This window comes from Pholcus phalangioides, unplaced genomic scaffold (genome assembly GCF_987345545.1).
Source record: "Pholcus phalangioides strain wild (caught in Gottingen) unplaced genomic scaffold, Ppha-v1.0 ptg000007l_1, whole genome shotgun sequence".
NCBI classification, from domain to species: Eukaryota; Metazoa; Arthropoda; class Arachnida; order Araneae; family Pholcidae; genus Pholcus; species Pholcus phalangioides.
The window spans coordinates 9,326,141-9,350,972 of NW_028301600.1; the positions used below are offsets into that span (position 1 = coordinate 9,326,141).

The window sequence follows — 24,832 nt, forward strand, 5'->3', positions numbered from 1 at the left end:
AAAATACAGTATAAAAAGCCGCCAGAAATAAAAATAAGATACCGGATGCATAGCTTCTATGTCTTAAGTCATTACGTTACAGAACTTTGTTGGCCATGAAATTCCTATGAAAAAATCTATTTAAAGTTATTCGCTCAACTATGATATCATAGGGTCATTAGTATGATCAGAATTCGCTTGAAAGCAACGTCTCGTTCAGACATTTAACCCTAATTTGCATCTTTCTTCTAATCCGGACGCTTCTGAGCATAATTAGTGGTGTTCAGAAAGTCACGAGCAACTATCGATCGTTTTGACTTCCTCTCTTTCAATTCAACTCGACTCACTATATTTTTTTTCAACTTGTTAAATGTATTACATCTCTATACGACTACATGAAAGCTCTCTCATCCATCAAAAAGTTAAAATAAATTTGGCTTTAATGCCTTCCTGTAAGTACTGCTTTATTATTTCTATCAGACTAAGCTTTTAAATAAGCGTCCTACTTCAATAAAAGTATATTAAAGAACTAATAATTTGAGAAGTTCGTGGAAAAAATCGAACTCAGCTTTATGTAAACGAGGGCTAATTAATTTAAGACTACATTTATTTCATAACTTTAAAATTATAAAAATGGGAACTTCATTTGAAAACTAAAACTGCCAATTCAAGAAACTTGTTTTTCTACTAATAATTTTTGTTACTGAATTCTTGTGCGTTCGTAAGAGAAAAAGTGCTACAGGATTTCAATATATTTTCTCCATATACGCGTACGAACTATTTACATACGATATTTGTATGACGGGAAATATTGCTGCTAGAAATTGTATATAACATTGACAGAGTTCTCTCTACCGGTGAAACTAATAAACAGTCTCTATACTTTCTCAAAAGAACTATCGTAGTATAGTGAAAATATACGTGGAAAAATGCAAATTCAAGAGGCTAAAAATAACTCGCACAAAAAATGGAGTTTCTCGGCAAAGTTCGAGGTGATAAATGATAATATGGTTATTAATTATTTTAAGGGGTGATTATTATAGTTGGCATGACACATATGAAATCATCACATATTTAAAACTTGATAACTTCCTTGTGGAGCTCCACCCTATTTTACGGACACAGGCGTCCGTCTTTCTAATACACTTTGATACAGTGGTCAAATATTCTCAGAATTTTCAATTCCAATTATAGCAAACATCATCATCAGTGGAAGTTATTCAGATTACAAAAGCAATGCAACGTTTGAATTGAATGTTTTTTCGTCTCATTCCACGCAGGTGCTGTATTTTGTTTAGTCTGGACTCTTCCACTTTCTTGTTAAAATCATTGCGATGTTTGTATGGACTCAAGGCTCGGGCGAGCAAAACTGATTTGTTTGAAAAGAAACGTATTGTCCTCAAAACAGATTCCGTGGACCTCTTCTTCGAAAGCATGGTTCGTAACTGCTGACTTACAATATCCCTTGTCTGAGGTCTGAAATTTACAAGCCACACCCACATAATAATTTTGACAAGCAAGTAGGTCTCAAAACAAATAAAATACAGTACTTCACTGCTTAAAATGAGACAGAAAAGCAAAGAGGTTTATATTTTTTAATTGAAACCAGTAGTAAAAACAGTTCCACACTCGCAGCATTACCCAACTCTGAAACACTCAAAAACTGGTTTTGAGGTGTGACTGAGGTGATTTTTCTGTTCAATTGATTTTTTTTTTTTTTTTTTTTTTGCAGCACCACGGTCATTTTCTACATACGAGGGCTAATTAGGCATGGACTCAAAATTTATTGCTGATTCCGAACGGCAGCCTTTTCATATACTCATATGAAAGGTTGGTGCGCGAGAGGTTGGTGCGCTAACCCCGCGGTGTGGGACCCCCTACGGTAGCAATTTTTTCTGTGGTCATATCGCCGTTTCTGTTGTACCCCTGTGCCAGGAAAGCTTTCTGACAAGGACGAACCGGGTATTGAACTCGCGACACCTCTACACATCCTTTGGTACTTCAGGCAAGTATCTTATCGACCTGGGCTATCTCGCCCGTGATTTTTCTGTCATAAACCTGTTTTGCGCGGCTCCGAGAGGCCTAGCGCCTCGGGATCTTGACCAGTCTCAAGATCCGTCGGATAACATTAATGAGTCAGAGTCAGTAGTATTGAATAAAGTATGAGTATTCAATCCTTTTATAGTATCGAATAAATTTTGTTTATGTGTTGTTTTTTTTATAGAAAATAACTTTTTTTTAATTAAAGCGCGTATTTTCATCAACTTTTAAATTATATGAAACAATCATCCAATTCGCATAAACGGAGTGATTCCGAATACAACCCTTTCCAATATATTTAACTGTGTACTAGTTAATATTTAAGTTGCTCGTATGTGAATATAGTACGAGCAAATACATATCTTCTCAAGTTTTTTTTTATTTTTATTTCGGAATGCAAATAAAAAGAAATTTTAGCATTTTTCTCATATAGAGTAGATCTTCGTTCAATTGCTATTCTTTCCAGAGAAAAAGAGAATTCCCCCCATCATTCGCTACCGCTAGTCATATGACGAATCACGTGACTCCCATACCCCGCCTACTTGATTTCTAAAATTTGCGGAAAGCAGAAAATTTTACACACGCCCAACTTTCTCAATTTTTTTTCCTTTATAGTCAGTACAAACTATAAATACTGTGCCTTAGATTTTTTTTTTCGCAGTACAAAAGGGTTTTCGCATCTTAATATCGCTCATTTCTTGTAAGCCGAGGTAAGTTATAGATTCAATAGTTATAAATTTTATTAATTTGAATCACGTTGATTCTATTTATATGCATAGGAAACCAACCATACAACGATTGAAATCATAATTATGCATTCATTCAATTATACCTTATAAAGCACGATGAAATATTTTTTTTTGCAAACCTCCCTGTCTATATATTACATGCGTGTATTTCATAATCACAACATGCAATTGAATTCATCCCCTTGGATAACTATTCTTCCTTTTATTTCGAATTTTTAATTAAGGGGTGTCACGACGCTTGATGTCGGATTTTCAAAAATGACTTCATAAGATATTTCATTCGATTGCAAATAAAACATAAAAAATTTCGTGCCAATCTGTTAATTGGTTCTTTCATAATTAAAAGAAGAAATACTGAATTATATAGTGTAAACATACATTAGAAAAAACACTTTGAACGCGATTTTTCTCAGATTGCAGTTTTTGAGCTCATCCTTGAGATTTGAAGGAAACTACACTGCCAAAAAATTCTGAATTTTTGCAGGAAAGTTTAGTCGATATGTGTTAGTAAAATAGACCTTGGACTTTAATATCTGACCATTCGTTAGAATTTTATGAATTTTTAAAGTTTGAAAAAATATATAAATTTCAAAAATCTAAATTCAACATTTTTAAAAATACTTCCCATTAGTCAATTGCTAAATCCGAGGTCTATTTTACTAACACATATCGACTAAACTTTCCTGCAAAAATTCAGAATTTTTTGGCAGTAGTTTCCTTTAAATCTCACGGATGAGCTCAAAAACTGCAATCTAAGAAAAATCGCGTTCAAAGTGTTTTTTCTAATATATGTTTACACTATATAATTAAGTATTTCTTCCTTTAATTATGAAAGAACCAATTAACAGATTTGCACGAAATTTTTAATGTTTTATTTGCAATCGAATGAAATATTTTTTGAAATCATTTTTGAAAATTCGACTTCAAGGGTCGTGACACCCCTTAATTATTGTATAGTAAAAATAAATGAAATTTTCTAATAATGATCGAAATCGTTTCTATATTTTCCTATGCTTCCTCATGAAAAAATACTTCATTAAAAATGATGATATCAGTATTTTCTACTCCATTGGACATCAATAATAATTATTCGCTCCCGATTCCAGCCTTCGATATCGTCGGATGATTACAAAAATAGAATTAAAGTGATATACTCGTCCTTGTTCTTGTTAATCGTAGTAGCTGAGAAACAAACTAATTATGTAAATAATTATAAAATTTACTCACTTTTTTTTTTGCCATTTTAATAGTGATTATAACTGAATATGCATGTTAATTTGAATATATGAAATCGTCACTTTAACATGAAACTTGAATGTAAAATAATGATACTAAAAACTTATTTTTATGTATAATTTTGAAAAATGAATCAACTAATTAACTTTTTTTTTTCTATCTAGAAATGTTTTATCAATTAAGATAATGATGTTGTTTTTTTAAATATTGCAGATTGTGTAATTCGTATAAGCAAAATTTCAGGTATGGGAGGTTCTGATATGAGAGCATATATGGTATTCAAAAAAATTGCTTCATGGTTTGATTGGTTTCAAAATTCATTGGATATGATAAATTAAGTTATTTATTTAATAACACGCATGAACAATTTCAAAATGCATTCGGATGTGTTTTATTCTCTGAGTGATTGCTTCCTATTTAGAGCAGTATTTCTCAACCGCCGGGCCACGGCCCAGTAAAGGGCCCTAACACTAGTCACACCGGGCCGTGAGTGATTCGCAGTTTCATTTTTCCCATTAATTTCTCGTTATTGTGTGTATGACCGGGTCTTTCACTTACACAAAAGAGATTTACCGGGCCGCAAGCTTCCAAAGGTTGAGAACCACTGATTTAGAGCATTTATAGTTAAAACAAAATAAGGGCTGTGTGTATGCTATATAACCAAACCAAGAAAACCCTAACCTGGAATGTGTGTGCTCTTCTCTAATTTCAACCCTTCGCGGTCCTGTAAGCGTGTACATACATACATACATACATATATATATATATATATATATATATATATATATATATATATATACATACACACACACACACGATTACAGGAAGGCCTCCCTGTAAATTCGGGTTCTTAACAAAACCCATGGGCTATTCAAAAACCCAAAAGTTAGCATTCAAGGGACTTCCTATAGTTATGAAGTTATGAATACGAGGCGCTATAAAGAACGAACTATAAAGTCTCGAAGTACCAGAAACAACCTGTGGACCGCAAAGGGTTAACAGTAAGTCTACATCCAACGTTTCATACTTTAAATGGGGATTGATACCTGTCATTCTTGTGGAAGGAGAGTTTGCAGCTTTTAGAGTTGGAAGCATAGACGAAAGATACAATTTTGCTCTTAGTTTGAAGGCTGATACTGGCAGTAAGGTGAATGCAGATCCTTGGTGAATTGGTTTCTCAATCAATCTGATGCTGCCATGTTGAGTGTTCGTCTAGCGGTTTGTGGTATTCTTCCCGTGAAGCACTTTTCTACGGCTCTCTTCCTTACTGCCTTCTACTTGTGTTTGTGTCGACTGCACAGCTTCTTAAAAATACTACTTCACCAACTTTGGCCATATCGCTATTGTAATTTTTATTTTTGCTTATGCTATTGTTTTTTTGTTTTGTTTTTTGCTATTGTAATTTATATTTTTATTTTTTAATTTATTATATTGTAATTTTCTACCATTAATGAGATGGGTTGGAAATGAAGGCGCTATCTAGAGGTGGTCGCCTCAAGCTCGTTAGGTAAAATATCTTATCTATATATCCTCCCTCGGGGTTGAACTTGGGACCGTGACAGCAACCTTCACGGTGGTAGACGAGCATCTTACCACCACGCCACACGGGCACTTTCATAAGAATACTGGCATGTATCCGTGGTTGTATCTCTAGATCACTTTGTATAGTGAGGGTTTCACTTGACTCCCATTAGCCCATATCTTTCAACTCCATATATATGATGACCCTAAGAGATATTGCCACTATTGTGTAAGTAATGATTGCGTGGCTCAGATTATTTTCCTTCCAACTTCATCTTCATTTAAATTCCCGAATCTATGGGTACAAACGCACGCTGGTTTCCGATTCTGCAAGTCGGTGCCGTTGCTGGGTGGTTATAAACCTGAATTTCAGGTTTTGTAACCAATCCGTAACCCCATCGACTCCAGAATCGGAAACCAGCGTGCACTATGTTCGTACCCTATATGCCGGTACTCGTTGGTACTTTTTTGCATAATTCTGCGATTTCTGCAACAGATTAGTTGTTGCATTCTTTATAGTGATTGTGATTTCTTATTCCCCTGTGTCTTTTTGTAATGATTTCTCCATATGTTGAGAGTGCTTAGAATGACCAGGCTTACCTTTTAAAGAATTTGCACTTTTTTGCCCAACTGAAGTAGTATTAGGAACTCATTAATAAACTGCCTCGATAAATTGAAGTGGTTGATTTGCTTCTTTGGTGATCTTTAATACTAACTTGACTTCAATGGAATAGCGGATGAGAACTGCTTCTTCCGTCTTATTGAGGATGAATCCTTACTTAACATTATTGAAAAACGTAAAGATTGGTGGGTGAAGTAAGGGTTCAAACAAACGCTAACTAGACTGATAGGGGTGGCAAGGTTACTTTTATCCTTCACTGGACTCTTGGAGCATTCGCATGAAATTTGGGTTGGTAGCAGTTAGCTGAATTGCATAGATTCGTGATTGTGAGATAGGTTGCAGGGATATATGCTTGAACCGAGATTTTACTGACTGGCTGGCTGTCAGAAAAGAAATAACTGAATAATGTGCCTGAGGTTCAGTACTACTGGGTTATAAAAAATGAAATAAATTTTTTAAAGAAGTAGTAGATTCTTCAATTTTTTGTAATTTGCAAAGCGTTGATTTGAATAGTTTTTCGGATGAAATTAATCTTTTTTAAAAAAATGTATTCTTTCTTGTCTTTAATTCTTTTTTTTTATGTTTTTATTTTTATTATATCAATTTGTGTGTTTAATTTTTATTCATTATTTTTTAATATGTGGTTGCGTTATTTTTTGTGTGTTTTTGTAATGGGCGATGGCTGTTTTTTAATGCACAATAAACAAATTTATTCATTTATAAATTTACCCTGGTGGTAATGAGGGCTGGTACGTGTGCTTCTAGACAAAGACGTGAGGAGGATGATTGAAAAAGGCACTAAAAATGCCTAAAATAGGAACTAAAAAAAGGCGTTTATAATTTATAGAAGAAAAAAAATAACAAAAACTAAGGTATTAAAGGTCTAAAAACTAGCTAAAAAATTGGTTACATTCAATCCCTCTACTACTTTAATTATGATTTTATAATAACTGCATTATTAACCAAATTAAATTGATTTCAATCCCAAAAATTAAATGTTATTAGAACCTGAAGATTAGGCCAATTCCTAGACCACCATTACCAGACGTGGAGCTTCTTCGAGTCGCGAGTAATTATTGTTTATTTGTTGTATTATTTGGAATAATCATTATCATTTCTATAGTTGAAGCATGGCTATTTTGTTCCATTTTTGTAAAAAAAAATTACCTTTTTTATATTCCCACGAATGCGGGATTCCTTCAAGCGCGGGGCCCTGTGTGGCCACATCTGTCACACGCCCCTGAGGGTGACTTTGGTCAATTTATTCGAATACTAAACATGTAATACGATTAAATAATCGACGTTTGGGTTTACCCAAAATTCCAAAACGAACACGGCTATACGCGTTTCAGAACTATATGAAGTTCCTTCATCAGTAGCAGAAGCAACGAAGAAAAAAGAAAATATTGAAAAAACTCCTTATAGCGGGAGTTACTCACTGTTGTAGACAAGAGTCAAATTCAAAAATCATTTTTGAAAATAATTTTACCCAAAAGGTAATCCATTTCTACTAAACATGTATGTTTAATACTAAATAACCATGGTTGTTTGCAGTGCATTTATGGTGCAAAAAATTAAATCAAAACAACATGTGCCCAGAGCACTGCTTACTGCTACCCCACTTTGTATGAGCCATGACGTCAATTCACATGACTTTTTGGGACAGTCACCGGTCAGCTATACACACAAAACGTAGTCCGATGCCTGAACGAGACATTAAGTGAAGCATGGGAAGAAACAAAAATTTCTAATCTTCCTCTGCCTTTCTAACACGGACTGCGTTAATCTGAAACAAAATCCTTCACGTCTAACGCCATCCGATCAAAACAAAGTTAATGCACGGCAATATCAATCTCTTAGATCATTCATTTGCGTCTAAATGGGGCTTGAAGGGGGTTTTCTGATGATAATTAATACTGAGAGTTGGAAAATTTTAAAAATAGCAATTCTTTTAAGTTTTCAATGCTCGACATATCCAAGTTTTACAGATTATGACCTCTGGAATTCACTAATAAACTTAAAACTATGTTAAAATAGGCATTTATGACACGAAAATTTCAAAAAAGCATTTTTACCAAAAAGTTTGAAAATAGGCAAAAAAAGCATTTATGGCATTTTGTCTTAACTTCCGGGCTCTAAACATGAATAATGCACCACTGACTCGGACGAATCTCTCAGTAAAGATATTTTATGGAATCTCCAAACTCGCTGTTCCCTCATATTCCTTTAATCGCGGTTTCTGCCGCAGAGTACGTGATCAATTTGATTTTACGTGTTTTTCGTGGTCGACTTTGACTAATAATTGTTTGGGATACTACACGACAACGTAATCCATAAGTGAGAAAGAATCATCAAAATTGCTTTCGACAAAAAGAAAACCCATGTTACTTATATATTACTGATAGTTTAAGGATACTATTGATTAGTTTTTACTCAATAAATTTATGAGTCATCAAATAACTTTACATAAAATAATATTACAGTGTATCAGTTTTATTATAATTTTCTTTTTGGTTGTATCATTATATACACTATTATCTTACATAAGACTTGTCAACTTTTTAGAAGATAATTCAGGAGAGTAATTTGGCGATTGTAGTTTCAATTTTTTCCTCTATAGAAAAAGTCAATGAAAAATAGCTTAAATTCAGTTTGCTTAGTTTGTTTTATGAGCTTTAAATTTTTCTTCGAATGCTATCCCAATGCAATTTTTTATCACAAACCTTAATAAATAAGTTTTATTGAAAGTTAATTCACAAAAAGGTGTAGTTTTTATTGGAAATAAGATAACAAAAATAAGTTTGTGTGTGAAACTACATTACATGGGATAAAAAAAAATTCAACCCATGCTACAAATACAGGAAAAAATTCATATCCTAAGTCTCTGTTTGGCAAAAAGAAATATTGATCTTTTGTTGATATTTTCCGACATGTTTAGTCTTTTTTTTTAATTTTTTGTCAAAGCAACTATTCAATTATAATGATTGATATCAATATTGATTTTTTTCCCTCTGGTTAAAACTGCATGTCGCTAACAGAAAACGTAATATATATGTTCACATGAAAGCAATCGTTTTTTTTTTCTCTCTCTCTCTCAAGGGAAATCTAGTAAAAAAAATTGGATGTATATATATAACTCCAAAGTTTTTAACTGTGTGTGTGATTATTTTCAAAAAAAAATTATGTTCTTGGAACAAAAGACAGTGCAAATTAAGTGAAAAAACTAGCGATGTGATGAATAAACAGTTTTACTGTTTCGCTATTTTTTTTTATTTACAGTATTGTTGCTGATAATGCTTTTTTATTTATAATATATTAAATAAGTTTCGCCTATTAATCCCAATCTAGGCTTGTTGATTTTTGTATTGTTTGATTTTTGTCTCACACTTCAAAAATGCTGCTTCGTAATTGTGATTTCGGGTAGAAGCACTTCATTCATAATGTTATATAGCGTTTGCATGAATTAAAACAAACTTTCAAATGGAGGTGCGTCTCTTTTCCGTGAGGTGGCGGAATGTTTCCTAGACACTTGATATTGGAGGGGTTTCCAATTAACGCACGAAACTACGAAACTTAAAGAAGAAGACTATTTCAAAGCACAAAATAGACAACCTTCCAGTACGGAAGCCACATTCCAACTCACGCTCTCTTCCCATCTTCTTTGAACAACGTATAAACAAACAAAATACATTATGTGGTATAAGGCCACAGAGAGTTAGTAAAAATGTCCATACTGAATAAAGTAGATTCGTTACAATCTTTCCCCTCTGGCTCTACGACGTCTCAGCGAGAAGCCGGTAAGAGAAATTTTGACTTTGACAGTAGTTCCTGACGGACAAAACGGGAAGCTCCGGGAAACTGACACTCTCTTGTTTCTCACACTCTTGTCTCAGGTCGAAGTTCAGTCCTTGAGTCACACCGGTTCTCAGGATGCCCATTAGGGTTCAGATGTACTTTCGAAGAACGCTCACCCGGGGTCTGGGCAAACATTTTAAATAAACTGCTTGACAATTGCTCAGCGACAGCAACATTTTGTGTCATACTAAGGGAGACCTTCACGTGAATTGAACAAACATAATACCTAGCATAAGACCTCTGCGTTTTTATGATGTTATGTAGTACAGACTCGACGTACGTCTAACTAATTGTTCTCAAACAACCGAGTAAACTGCTTCAACTCTATGGCAGAATATCTAAACATATGTCCAGTGAAACCATTTCCACTCTCATTTCTACATTAGAGTATGGTGTTGAGTTTACAAGAATGTGCTTTGCTGGTGAATTTCTTTACAGTCATTGTGATTCTGCACCAAAAGCTATATGCAGAGATTTCCGTTCTTTAAAATGGTTTCGAAAATTCTCCCCATCAAGACGTTCCTAAAGTTCCAGAATTTTGTGATGGTTAAGGTTTCCGGTTGCTCAGAACACGCCAACTTTAATTATAGACACCTAGCGTTATAAGAAAATCACGAAAACTTAGTCAACACATAGGCTCAAATAATATAACATGAGAGCAATGTAGCAAACAAAGAGAGCAATGTAGGCATTTGTAGTGCTTTCAATGACTTTTTCGCGTCGGTTTTTAATGGAGATAATGATATTCGATATACGGGTGTTGCATGGAGTAATAAAACCCTCAACGATATTCAAGTAGAAGACGTGGAGGTCCTAAATCTTCTAAGAAATGTATGTGCAAGCAAAGCACCAGGACCTTATGATATATATCCCAGGGTCTTCAGGGAATGTGCTAATGAATTGTTGGGACCAGTCGCACAGATATACAAGAGTAGTGTTGCTGAGGGTATCGTCCCAAGGGATTGGAAACTTGCTAATGTTGTTCCGATATTTAAGAAGGGTAGTAGAGAAGCTGTGTCTAATTATCGTCCAATGAGTTTGACGAGCTCCCTCTCGAAAATTTTGAAAATTATCATCAAAAGGCAGTTTATGAAGTGGATAGACGAGAATAATGTATTGTCGGATAATCAGCATGGGTTCAGAAAGGGGAAGTCATGTATAACTAACCTCCTTTGCTTCTATGATCACGTGACTAAGGCTTTGGGTAAGGGCAATAACGTAGATGTTGCTTACCTTGATTTCCAGAAGGCATTCGATCGTGTCCAACATGGTAAACTCTTGAAGCGTTTACATGAGATTGGAATTGGGGGCAACTTGCTGAATTGGATAGAATCATGGTTAAGAGATAGGTCGCAACGAGTTATGGTGAACGGGGAATTCTCTGGTTGGACAGACGTCACAAGTGGAGTTCCTCAAGGAAGTATCCTTGGTCCCATACTTTTTTCACTTTTTATCGATAAACTCGATCAGGGTATCGATGGGATTACTAGCAAATTCGCAGATGATGTGAAGCTAATGGGGGTAATCGGGAATCAAAACGATAGGGAGTTGCTCCAGACCAACTTAAACAGGATTGCAGCATGGGCAAATGAATGGAGCATGACGTTTAGAGTTGATAAGTGCATGGTCGCTCATTTTGGTTCGAACAAGCCACGGTTCTCTTACGAGTTGAATGGTGTCACTATCCCGGATGCAACTAGGGTCACCGATTTGGGAATTCTCATTGACGAGCGGCTTAGGTTTTCTGAACATCGTTCAGCGGTGGTCAAAAAATCGAATAGAATGCTTGGTCTCATTTTCAAAAAGGTCTCTTCGCGTTCTCCTAAAGTCATTCTTCCGCTTTTTCGAGGTTTAGTTCGTCCTGGACTGGAGTATGCTGTAAGGTTTCGGAGACCATACCTACAGAGTGACATAAACTTGATTGAAGGGGTGCAGAGAAGAGCTACGCGTGTCAATATTGGCACACAGGGCTTGAGTTATGAAGAGAGACTTCATTTTTTGAATATGTTTACATTGGATGAACGCAGGTGTCGAGGAGATATGATCGAAGTGTTCAAAATTTTCAATGGAATGGATAGGATAGACCATGAACTTTTAGTATACCGCCAATCGACTGCTTTTACAAGGGGACACCAGTATCGATTGGTAAGGGACAATGCAAGGCTATGGTGTCGCAGGGGGAATTTTTCTCTAATAGGGTTGTTAATAAATGGAATAGCTTACCCTTGGAAGTAGTAAATTGTAACACTATTGACACGTTTAAAAAGAAATACGATAAACATGTTAGGGTAAATCGAGAAGCTATCCATTCTTAGAATAAGACAACCATAAGTATTCTTTATGGGCATTGTATAATATTTTATCATGTGTATATATTGTTTACAATTTTTGTTAATTCATTTTGTTATTTCAAAAATATAGCAACCCAATTAAAAATTGGGTTGCTATATTTTTGAAATATATGACATCCATATTTTTATGGGCATCTTTTTCTCAGCCACCTCGTTGGGCATTTTGCCTGCTGTGGCGTTGCATTTGTATTTGTATGAAACTAGCTGTGTTGAATTCATCTTTCTGAAACTCGAAAAAAAATGTCCGAAACAAAAATTTCTGAAGAAGAAAAAACAGCAAAAAATTCTGAATTATTGACGAAAGCGAAACTTGCAAACGAATTAAATATCCCTGTACTAAAATTGTAAACGGTTTCACTGCAGAGAAATTACTTCAAATACTTTGCTTCTTTTTTAAATTTTTGTGGCAAAATGCGTGTATTGCAGTAATCAAGTAAGGGCAAGATTAGTGGTTAAATGAAGGTGATATTTTCATAATTCATATTTATGAAATTTACTATCATTTGAGAATTATGTATAATCACCTGTAAAAGTGTAAATGTAAAGAAATTTATCTAACTTACCGAGATGATTTTTAACTATGCAAAATTATCGATTTATCTCCTTCACCGTGGCATATACAGTTTCAAACTATCACTTTGTGCAAGTCTGTGTTCATAAAATGTGCTAATGCAGCAAACTTTTTAACTGTTTAATCATCTTGTGGCGGATATGCAAATGAAGATTATTCCGTCATCATAGCTTGTGCGATGATTTGGTGATTTGTGCCGTGTGATGCGCATGCGTCCAGCGTTCTTTAAAATAGTTGATTTTTGTAATGTTATCGCTCACATTGTTCTGTTTGATTTGTTCATCAATAGTTTGTTCCGGCTGGTCCGTGATATCTTAGTTAAATGTTAAATTAAAAATGAATTAAGTTATACTTCCATCGCCTGACTCGCTTAGTCTGATCGTGTGTTTGATGAGTTTTAAACCTCGAGTTTTATGATAGCTCAGACCGTTGTTGATCCGGCTAAAAGCGGTAACGCATTTTATGTGGAACTGTACAATCTATGAGCGATCGATTGTGATATCGTAAAAATATAATTTTTAATAAATTAAATTGTGTGATTTCTTAAATAGTGCTTTCCACAAAGGGACAATGATTCCACAAAAAAAAATGATTGTTTTGAACTAATTTTTCTTTAACTGTAGAAATAACGATGCTGAAAAACAAAGATGAAGTTATTTGCTAGTAAATTGATTTTTAGGGTATTTAATCTTATTCTCAGATCGGAGTGTTTTATGATTTATGAATTTTGAAAATATAAATGGTGTAGGCGTACTGCAGTCAGAAAATATTGTTATATATTGCAATAATTTTTTTTGTCCAATATAATTTGAATTTTTCAAGTAGCGATGTTGCTACCTTTTCATAAGCAGGTTTAATTAAAATATAATACGAATATATAGAACGTCAAAGTTACGCTAATCAACGTTGCTGGTGAGTCGAATCATTTGATAATTTTTGTGTCGAACCACGGTAATTTTCTGCGCACGAGTGCTAATTAGACCGGGGCCTACAATTTATTGCCGATTCCGAACGGCAGCCTACAATATGTTTCTGTGGTCATGTCGCCGTTGGTTGAGTTGAAATACTGAATTAAACAATATTAAAATAATGAGTCGCTGTTTTCGACGTGAAAACGTCTTTAAAATCGATGCCGGGTGGCAATCGCACTCAAATGAGCGCAGTTTTTGTAGAAGTAATTTGAAACTTTAGTAACACAACGAAAAATAGACATAGTGAAGTCATCTTGACCTCATTTCAAAGAGGAAGGATGAAAATTTGCGCCAGTGTCATCAGACAACCAGTGTCATATAGAGTGGCTAATACAATCAAATTCTTTAGTGAAATCTGTGTAAATTACATCGAGCTGACGTTTATTAGCTATGCCTTCAACAATATGGGTATTGAGTTAACGAAAACCCATATTGCTGACGAAACCATGCTGATTTTGGGGAATGCAGGTATTAATTTAAGCATAGATTTTATCATATACAATGTACTCAAAAATTTTAGCAAAAGGTAACAGAATGGCCACACCTCTATAATTTTCAATGTTATGTCTATCACCTTTTTTAAAAAATTAGAACGATTTTCGCTTTCTTCCATTCATCCGGAAAGATCCCATTTTTAACAGACATATTAAAAATTAATAAAAGTGGATACATTAAACGCTCAGTACATGTCTTGACAAAATATGGAGGTATACCATCAATACTCCTGGAGCTACTTTCTTTCAATCTTTTTATACTATATTTCATGTAATTTAAGGAGATAAGAAATATAAGAGAAAGATAAAAAATATAGATAATGGATAAGAAAAAAAGATAATAAATATTTACAACATCAGGAGAAACAGGAAAGTTGTTGTTTGACAAAGAAGAACGATCGTGATCATCCTCAGAAGCTGTGAAATTCGCTAAAAAAACTTGGCGAAACCATCAGCAATCAAGGCGTCTGTTGATAAAACATTGTTTTCGAAATACATGTACTTAGGTGCGCATTCTTATAATTGTATGAATTGAGAAGTTATCCAAATTAGATAAGACAGCCATAATCTTTTATGGGCAGTGTATTTTATCATAATCATCAGTTTTTATTAGTTTTATTTTAGTGTGTAACTAGTTTTTTCGTGATAATTGCTCTTATTCTGGATTGTTGTATTTTAGTTATATTTAACATTCATAATTTTTATGTACACTTTTTTCAGTCACTTCGTTGGGCATTTTGCTTGTTGTGGCCTTTGTATTTGTATAAAAATATTGTTTGCTTGTTTTTTTTTTAATTACGATCTTTATTAATATTGTAGATTCGTAGCAGAAATAATCCGAGCTATGATTTCAAAAGTATCCATCGTTTTCTGGCATCTTATCGTTATTGTATTGGTGGTAGGATCTCTGGGAAAGAACATTCCAAGAATAAACAGAGAAAAGGTACGTAGATGCTATTATAAGTATAAATAAGTCGACAGTCGAAAAGAGCAAAGGTGTAAATTTATTGAAAATATTGAGGGAACTCAGGCCAAATTTTCTAATACACTGAAGAGCCAAAAAAACTGGTTCATCTGCCTAATATCGTGTAGGGCCCACGTGAGCCCGCAGAAGCGCCGCAACACGACGTGGCATGGACTCGACTAATGTCTGAAGTAGTGCTGGAGGTAATTGACACCATGAATCCTGCAGGGCTGTCCATAAATCCGTAGGAGTAAGAGGGGGTGGAGATCTCTTCTGAACAGCACGTTGCAAGGCATTCCAGACAGAAGAGTGTTCCTGGAGCCACTTTGTAGCAATTCCGGACGTGTGGGGTGTCGCATTGTCCTGCTGAAATTGTCCAAGTCCGTCGGAATGCACAATGGACATGAATGGCTGCAGGTGATCAGACAGGATGCTTACGTACCTGTCACCTGTCAGAGTCGTATCTAGACGTATCAGGGGTCCCATATCACACCAACTGCACAAGCCCCATACCATCACAGAGCCTCCACCAGCTTGAACAGTCCCCTGTTGACATGTAGGGTCCATGGATTCATGAGGTTGTCTCCATATCCGTACACGTTCATCAGCTTGAAGCAATTGGAACCGAGACTCGTCAGACCAGGCAACGTGTTTCCAGTCCTCAACAGTCCAATGTCGGTGTTGTCGGGCCCAGGCTAGGCGTAAAGCTTTGTGTCGTGCAGTCATCAAGGGTATCAGAGCGGGGGCCATGTTTGGTGTTATGTAGTCATCAAGGGTACACGAGTGGGCCTTCGGCTCCGAAAGCCCATATCGATGATGTTTCGTTGAATGGTTCGCACGCTGACACTTGTTGATGGCCCAGAATTGAAATCTGCAGCAATTTGCGGAAGGGTTGGACGTCTGTCACGTTTAATGATTCTCGTCAGTCCCGTTCTTGCATGATCTTTTTCCGGCCGCAGCGATGTCGTAGATTTAATTTTTTACCGGATTCCCGATATTCACGGTACGCTCGTGAAATGGTCGTACGTGAAAATCCAAATTTCATCGCTACCTCGGAGATGCTATGTCCCATCTCTCGTGCGCCGACTATAACACCACGTTCAAACTCACTTAAATCCCGATAACCTGCCATTGTAGCAGCAGTAACCGATCTAACAATTATGCCAGACACTTGTTGTGTTATATAGGCGTTGACAACCGCAGCGCCGTACTCTGATTGGTGCCATATCTCTTTATTTGCATACGCATGCCTGTACCAGTCTTTTTGGCTCTTCAGTTTATATACGTAACGGTAAATGTGATAAATCGATTATTGTGTATATAATAACCGGATTTCTATCGGTTTAAAAACCGATAGTTAACCGATGCATAATAATCGGATATCACGCATAATAGCCGGATTTATCACATTTACCGTAACATATATAGGATGTCCTATAAGTGCAAATGCGGCCTTTCACATTAACCGTTCATCATAAAGGAATGGTTCCAGTTTAAAAAAATGCTCAAAATGCGTTGAAAATCACCAGTTTTGAGAGTGAAAATACAGTGTGTTATAAAATAAAAGTTGTTTTTGTATGGACACCTTGTCCTAGAAAATTAATTTAGAAAGTTGTTATGCCCTGTATATCTCCTGAGCCCAACAAAAGAGTCCCATGTTTCTAAGTGCAATATTCGCCAAGATATTTGAATTCAAAACTCGGAGAAAAGTTGGGAAAGAACAGCATAAACTAACAGACAATGCTTCCGTATGCCGTTCACACACATTTCGAACTTCTCTCCGATTTATTTCAAATATCTAAGCGAACGTTGCACTTAGAAACGTGGACTTCTTTCTTCGTGTGTGCTTTTATTTTTATTTTTGCTCGGGTGAGACAAGGCAACAACTTTTTAATTGGGTTTTTGGGAAAAGGGTGTTCGTATAAAAAAAAGTTTTTATATTTAAATAACTATACAACCTCTTTCGTCATGCATGACGTATCCGAGTTTTACACGTTATTTGGATACTTTTTCTCATTGGCCTCCAAGATCACCAGTTCGCCAGTAAAATGCGTCGAGGGGAATTATGAAATCACCCTGTATACATGATACTTTTGACCTAAAATATATATTAAAATGGCGAGAAACATTTCCCCTTGGCTCCGACATCCCTATCTGAGAATGCGTGTAGTTATTAGGCTGTCAAAATTAAGAACGAAATACATGAGTTTTCATCGAAGTTCGTTCAATAGCAGATCTGTACGTTTCTTACACCGTTCACACAAAGTTTCTACGTGGTTTCTAGTAGTTTTTTATATTTTAGTATTTTTTCTTGACTGTAATAAAGGCTCGTGCAATTCAAGACCATGGGCGGAGATACAGCGTCACAGGTGGAGTCGACTGATCTAATGTGTATATGTATATATGAATTGACATCATCATCGTGCCCCCAGATTTCCAAGTCTATCTTCGCTTATGTTCAAGACGTAATAAATCAGACCTCATTTAATTTATCTTATTCCTACTTTTAGAAAAGCAGTTTTTCTGTAAACATTTTTATTATTTAGCGCCGAAATTATACAAGGTGCATAGCAAACAGGGAGTATGGCATTTTACTGGCGAACCGTTGATCTTAGAGGTATACTTCCAATCAGAAAAAGTTGCCATATAACGTGTAGTACTCAGATATGGCATTCATGTTTGAAAAGGTGTATAGTTATTAATATAAAAAAATAACTTTTTATATAGTCCGCGTGTGCCCCAAAACCCAATTGGAAAGTTGTTGCTTTGTCTGTCCTGAGGCAAACATAAGAAAATTCCATGTTTCTAAATGCAATATTCACTGAGATATTCGAATTTTTAAAAAAAACGGAGAAAATTTGGGGGGGGGGGAGGAAGAATCGTTAAATGCGGGTAAAACAGTTTTTCCACACATTTAGAGCTATTTTTCCCCCAACTTTCCTCCGTATTGTCTGTGTTTTTTTAATGGTTTGTTTAATTTTTATCCTGGAAAAACGCACTTTTTTAACGTTATATAGGCATTTATTTGCCTCTTGGTGCGGTCAATATGTTCTTCCAAAATTGATTTTAATTTTTTTTAACTTTATAAAAGGAATAACATTTTTTTAATATGTTTTCAGGGTCTGATCGAGGAGGATTCAACAACGGAAGATGGAAATTATATCTACGCTCGTGAGCTGTCAAATGAGATGAATCCTTTTCGGATCCCTTTTCCTTTCCAAATGAAACGTACTTATTTCAAGCAGTGTGCTTTTAATGCTGTCACTTGCTTTGGTAGAAAATAAACGTCATGAAATAAAGACGCAAAAATTGCATCAGCAACATGTTACGACTTATATGTAATGATATACACGTAAAATGTATCTAAAAAGGAATAAATAAATAGTTCAATCATTTCTCTGAGCGGCAAGATTTTGGCTAATTTTCATTTTATTCTTCTTGTTTTGTTTGAAAATTCATAAATTAAAATTATTTTAGTGATGGGGATCGTTAAAGCCAGATAAAAAAACTGTATTAAAAAAACAAAGTTTAGAATTTTCCCAACTTTTTTTCAGAAATGACCAATCTCATGAAATAATCATTAAAAAATTAATATCTTTTCATAAAATATGTATATTTTTTATTTTGAATGCGCAATGGAATTGGGAAAAAAAAATAATTAGCAGTCCCTTTTTCTGAAGTCCTTAACCTTATTTGCATTTTTTTTCATGTCTTTGCATCATATTTAGAAGCTTCACGAATCGTTCGATGGGGTTATTTTCCGTTAAGTTATTGTTTTTCTGAGATGCAATAAAGGAAAAAGATATATATTAGATCGATCCAAGGGCGTAGCGAGGGGGGGGGGACTTGGGGGTCTGGTCCCCCCCCCGAAATGTGAGAAAATGACCGAAAAAAGGGAAAAAGATGGCCAAATCCATTGTTCTGTCACTTTGGTCCCCCCCCGAACGAAATTTCTGGCTACGCCCCTGGATCGATCCCTTTAGTGTCGTAATACAAATACAACGCCACAACAGGCAAATTGCCCAACGAGGTGGCTGACTTAAGAACATCATGGATCCCCGAGCCATTTTTTTGAGGCCCTACCTACTATTGCTGCTGCTGCACGCACCCCCCCCCCCCGCGGAACCTTCAACGAATCGGTACATGCGGGAATGTGCGTGTAGTGAAACCTGACGTGAAGATTTTTTGTGTTTCCTGTAATTCTTGTTATGTGTAGTGCTGCCATCTGCCACCAGTTTTTCAAACTATGAGTGAAGTGTTATGATTGAATGATTTATCGTTGTAGGACTGTTGCCCTCTGTGGCGAGAGGGCCCATTAGTTAACGGGGAGATCGGTTCGCATTTGCGCCTTGAAGTTGGAAACCACAGAAAACCAACTTCAGCCGACCACCACTGTGGGGTTCGAACCCGGATCCTCGCATCGCGAGTCCGTCACTATAACCACTCGACCACCACAGTAACCATGTAATGGTAGTAAAATTATAAAAATACTGTATCGTATTTTTTGACCATTATGCTGTGGCATTTATGTTTTTAAAAACATGAGCTGCTTGGGATACCTACGTTAGTTTTTGCGTCGGAAAAAACACTATTTTTCAGAAATTCCTATCAAAATTATAGTTTAATACATGTCCTTAAATTTGTAACAACTAAATAGAGCATTTCAACTGATCAGCATTAGTTCTGAACATTAGGAAGTATTGCGAGAAAACAGTGGTTATATGAAAGTTAAATTTTATCCTGGAAAAGTGTGGCAAATACTGAAATCAGTTTGCGTTGGACAATCCCTCTCCCCACGGACAGGTCAACAAATGCGGTACTATACAGCACTGAGCTAGAGGGAAACTTCTAGCGCAGTGCTACGTAGGGGATTCACCAACGCGCTATAACGATAAAATACCAGAATTTCTGAAAATAACACGCAAAAATGTTATTCACGAAACACCTACGGTATCTACTTTACTCGGCTACTCAGGGCAGTTAGTTGGAAAAAGGTGGCATCACTGAGTATGGGCCTTACGTTAGTTTTTTTCACTTTCCAACTTTCACACATTGAATACAGTAATACCCATCGAGCTTATATTACTGGAGAGAGCATCGAGCCGCCGCGCCGCGACGGCTTAGACATCAAATGCAAGGAAACCACGTGACTCGGTGAAAACAAAGTTCGTTTGTCCATAGAAATGTACAGTTCGGTCTCTAAATATTGCGTTTTAAAGGTTAAAAAAAAGGATTGGGACCTCATTCTAAAGATGAAAAAAGATTAAATTATTTATTTCATTAATACTGGAATCATTTCTTTCATTAATGTGGAATAATTTATTTCATTAATGCTGGAATTTCTTTCGTTAATGCTGGAATTTCTTTCGTTAATGCTGGAATAATTTCTTTCGTTAATTCTGAAATAATTATTATTTCTTTCATTACTTCTGGAATAATTGCTTTCACCAATTCTGGATTTGTTTCTTTCATTAATTTTGGAATTATCACTTTCATTAATTTTGGAATTATCGCTTTCATTAATTTTGGAATTATCGCTTTCATTAATTTTGGAATTATCGCTTTCATTAATTTTGGAATTATCTTTTTCATTAATTTTGGAATTATCACTTTCATCAATGCTGAAATTATTTCTTTCATTAACTTTGGAATTATCACTTTCATTAATTTTGGAATTATCACTTTCATTAATGCTGAAATTATTCCTTTCATTAATTCTGAAATTATATCTCATTAATTCTGAAATTATATCTCATTAATTCTGAAATTATATATCATTAATTCTGGAATTATCTTTAATTACTCTCATAAATGCCACATGCGACTCATGAAAGGAACAAATCTAAATTAAAGAAACATAGAAATGAATCGGTTTTGTTTTCTTTTTTATGGGAGCTAGATATTTCGATTTTTTCTTCTTTTTTTTTTTAAGTTATTGATCTGCCTGTTTTTGCTTCAAAAAATGTTTGATTAAAGCTGCGAAATTTCTTCAATGTTATTTATATGGGCCCATAATTAATTTCAAAACATCCTAAAGTATATGGATTAATGCAATTGGATAATATAAGGCAATACGGAGACATTAATTCTCATTTTCGTGCTTGAAAAGATATATATTAATTCAGCTTTTTATTTATATGTGTGTGTGTGTATGTTATTGCATGGATAACCACCTCAAAAGTAAGTCTGGCTCATTATTTTATATTCAATTTTCTGGGCTTCGCATTTCTAAGCGAACTCAATATTTCGAAAATCAAAAATTCAATTCAATTTTTAAAATTATTGATGTGGTGGAAAACCCCGCTAAATTTCCGCATTTCTATGCTAAAATCGGCAATTTTAACGTTAATCTCTATGGGGATCATGTTTGTTTTCCCCGAGTCACGTGATCTTTTGACGGGGATGTTGGGGGACACCGTTCTCAGCCACGACCGCTGACGTCATACTCCCTCCAGTAATATAAGCTCGATTGTAATACCCCGAAGTTAGACGATGGGTGAGACCAACGATAACAGCATAAGTCGAAGTACAAGTTTACATAGAAACGCACACAAAAATTCGTTAATTGGGACTGATGTTCAGGAAAAAGGCCTATTTTTTGGTAAAAATTACAATTAAAAACGCGCAGTTATTAATACGCAATATACTAAATTGAAATTTGATGAAAAGTTATTTTTTTATGATGATAGCTTTAAAAATCTAATTTGCCTCGTGGCTGCAATCAGGTCCTTAATGAAATTCCCATATGTCCTGAAATCTGTGCAAACGAACGTCATGTGTCATAATCAACGCTTCAACTGTTTTCATAAAAATTGTTTGTGTGTGTCAGGGGTTTAACAAGTGTCAGATATATATATGCAGTTGCTACTCCCACAAAAACCAATTTTTGGGTGTGACTGGCACACAGAGAGAGCGGTGATTTTATGTATATATATATATATATATTGTTAAAGTTCCATTTTTAAATGTGAAAAAAATTAATTATGTGAACTGGAAGGAGAAAGCAAAAAATATTAACACTAAAATTAATTGAAAGAAATTAATCGAAGAATTCAAAAATGAAAAATTCAAATAGGAATTCAAAAATGAAAAAAGCCATAGCCAATGTCTAGGGCTCTCATCAAGGGGGAACACCCTGACATTGGCTTAACACAGAACGTTTCTGAGAGCATTTCTTGGCCTTCTAAATAGATGCTCGATCCCCCGACGTTCTGCTGTAGTACGAGTACCATTGAATTCAAAAACCAAAATAGAAGCAAAAACAAATGGGTTTTTTTTGTCAAGTTGACAAAAAAGCAAAGTAGCAGTCAATTTAAAAATGTTGTATATAAAATAGATGCAGAAGCTGCAAGTAGATACATGGTATGTATGTGCTAGTCCTAGGACTAGCAACATGATATGGGCCTACCGTACAACGCCGAATAATCCCCCCCCCCCCCAGCATGAAGTATGAATATGAAGCAAAAGTCACTAAACTTCTCCGCCTAAAGAAGATGATTGAATTACCAGAGGAAACACTGAGACCCGAGAGCTACGACAAAAAGTAAGGGATTGGACTGTACATCCATCCAGATATCTACCACCAACGCAAGTGGTTTTAGAACAGCTTGAATTAAATCTTGACTTCAACGCCAACTGCTATTACACAGACGGTTCTAAAACTAAGGATCGGACAGCCGCAGTTTTTGTGAAAACAGAAAACAACATCGTAGACAGCTGGGCAACAGAACTAGAACCAGGCAACTCGGTGTTCCAGGCAGACTTGATCGCAATTTATAAAGCAACGTTAGATACAGCGAAATTTAACAACTCTTCTAAGATCTTGACAGAAAGCTTGTCCAGACTAAAAGCAATAAGCAACCCCCCTTGACAACAAGCAACATGGCTAGGCAAACAATAAAATTGTTCCACATTAATCCGCAAATACAGCTATCTTGGGTTAGAGCACAAGCTGGCAGGCTGGCCAAACAAGCAACTAAAACGGGGAATAAAGAAACAATACTCCTAAGGCAGCCATCTGGAAAAACCTTTTGCTTGAAATGGATAATGTGAGAGAGAGAAGAAGCGTCAGGTAGGGAAGTTCACCGCATAGTTAAAACGGCGAAGGCAAAAGCCTGAACTAAAAAAGAGAGGTCATAATGTTCCTAACAGGACATAGTTCTTTTCCAGAGCACCTCCACCGCTTCGAAATCCTCAAAAGCCCTGACTGTAGATGCGGAGAAATCAGAAACGAGTTGCATTACGCCACCAAATGTCCAGCAACTGCACCATACCTCCAACATGCTCCAGCAATTAGAAATATTGACAATCGGAGGAGACAGATACCAGAAAGGCAAACTCTAATAATTAAAATCACAAACCTCGTGAAATTTATGGAAGCAAATCCAAATCTGTTACGAAGAGACCCATCGACCATAACAGTCAAACCAAGCACTATCACGATAAGTCCCCGAAAATCCTCAAGAATCAGACGACCGGTTCTTTCATATGCTGAGGTGTCCGAGGACGACAGGCTCTTAAGTGAATGATGCTTCAATTTAGGAATTAGTCGTTGCAGCGCTGTCTCGTCCTTTGTCAAATTTGCTTCCCTTTCGATGGCAAATTCTATTTCTATGTATACATATATATTATTTTTTGTACTTTTCCCTCGTTTGTGTTTTCTCAATTTATGCTCTAGATGTTTTAAGCATTTAATCTATAAATATATATATATATATTGTATTTTTGCATTGCTTTTATATTTTTTTACTGTTTTGCATTCTTCATTGTTTTTGTGTGTTTTTTCTTTTTTTTTTTTAATTTTGTCATTTTTGTGCTTTAGTATTTTGTGTTTATGAGATTCTGTCTATGTATATTTGATTATGTATAATAAAGTTTTCTCCGAGACGGTCCCACCCCTTCACAGGGGCAATGACTAAAATTGGCTAAAACCGATAGAGCCTGGGCCGTGTTCGGTTTGAAAGAAAGTCACCCTTGCAACCGTTTCCCAGAGGGCCTATTTTCCAGAGGGAAGCTGCAGAGAATTATCGAGAGACTTAACGTCAAGAAGCCACTCGGGCAGGACCGGGTTGACAGTAGGATTGTTAAAGCTCTGCACAAGGACTTTTCCACGCTCCTGACAAGATAATTTAACAAGTATCTGGGGTTGGGGAACTTTCCCCGACCATTCAAGACCGCTAAACTCCTCCTATTTATAAAGAGAGGGCGGGACACGAGGTCCTTCAGCCCGGTGTCACTGCCGTAAACCATCGGAAAGACCCCCGAGAGAGCCATCAACCAGCGGATGTCTCACAAAACAGAGATACTTGGTTGGTTCCACCCGAACCAATACGGGTTTCGGCGAGGCCGGTCCACGGAACTAGCTATCTATCAATGGAGGAGGTAGCTGAAGAGCGAAGGGCGCTGAAAGATGTAGCCATCATCTCGAGCGATACCTGGGGCCTTCGATGGGCTGCGCTACGGAGATATCTGGAAAACCT

The 24,832-nt window shown here is 35.9% G+C and overlaps 1 protein-coding gene across 2 annotated transcripts; it reads left to right on the top strand.

Moving 5' to 3' along the window:
* Positions 1 to 2,621: 2,621 nt before the first annotated feature.
* Positions 2,622 to 18,754, top strand: LOC149084894 (prohormone-1-like). Of its 2 annotated transcripts, none has more exons than XM_089233862.1 (3): positions 2,622 to 2,729; positions 15,209 to 15,332; positions 18,473 to 18,754. In XM_089233862.1, the coding sequence occupies exons 2-3, from the start codon at positions 15,234 to 15,236 to the stop codon at positions 18,635 to 18,637; spliced, it is 264 nt and encodes an 87-aa protein (XP_089089988.1). In that variant the 5' UTR covers positions 2,622 to 2,729; positions 15,209 to 15,233; the 3' UTR covers positions 18,638 to 18,754. The 2 variants fall into 2 exon arrangements, with proteins under 2 accessions (XP_089089988.1, XP_089089989.1); XM_089233863.1 differs by lacking the exon at positions 2,622 to 2,729 and adding an exon at positions 14,787 to 14,895 and having other exon boundaries at positions 18,473 to 18,743.
* Positions 18,755 to 24,832: the final 6,078 nt, after the last annotated feature.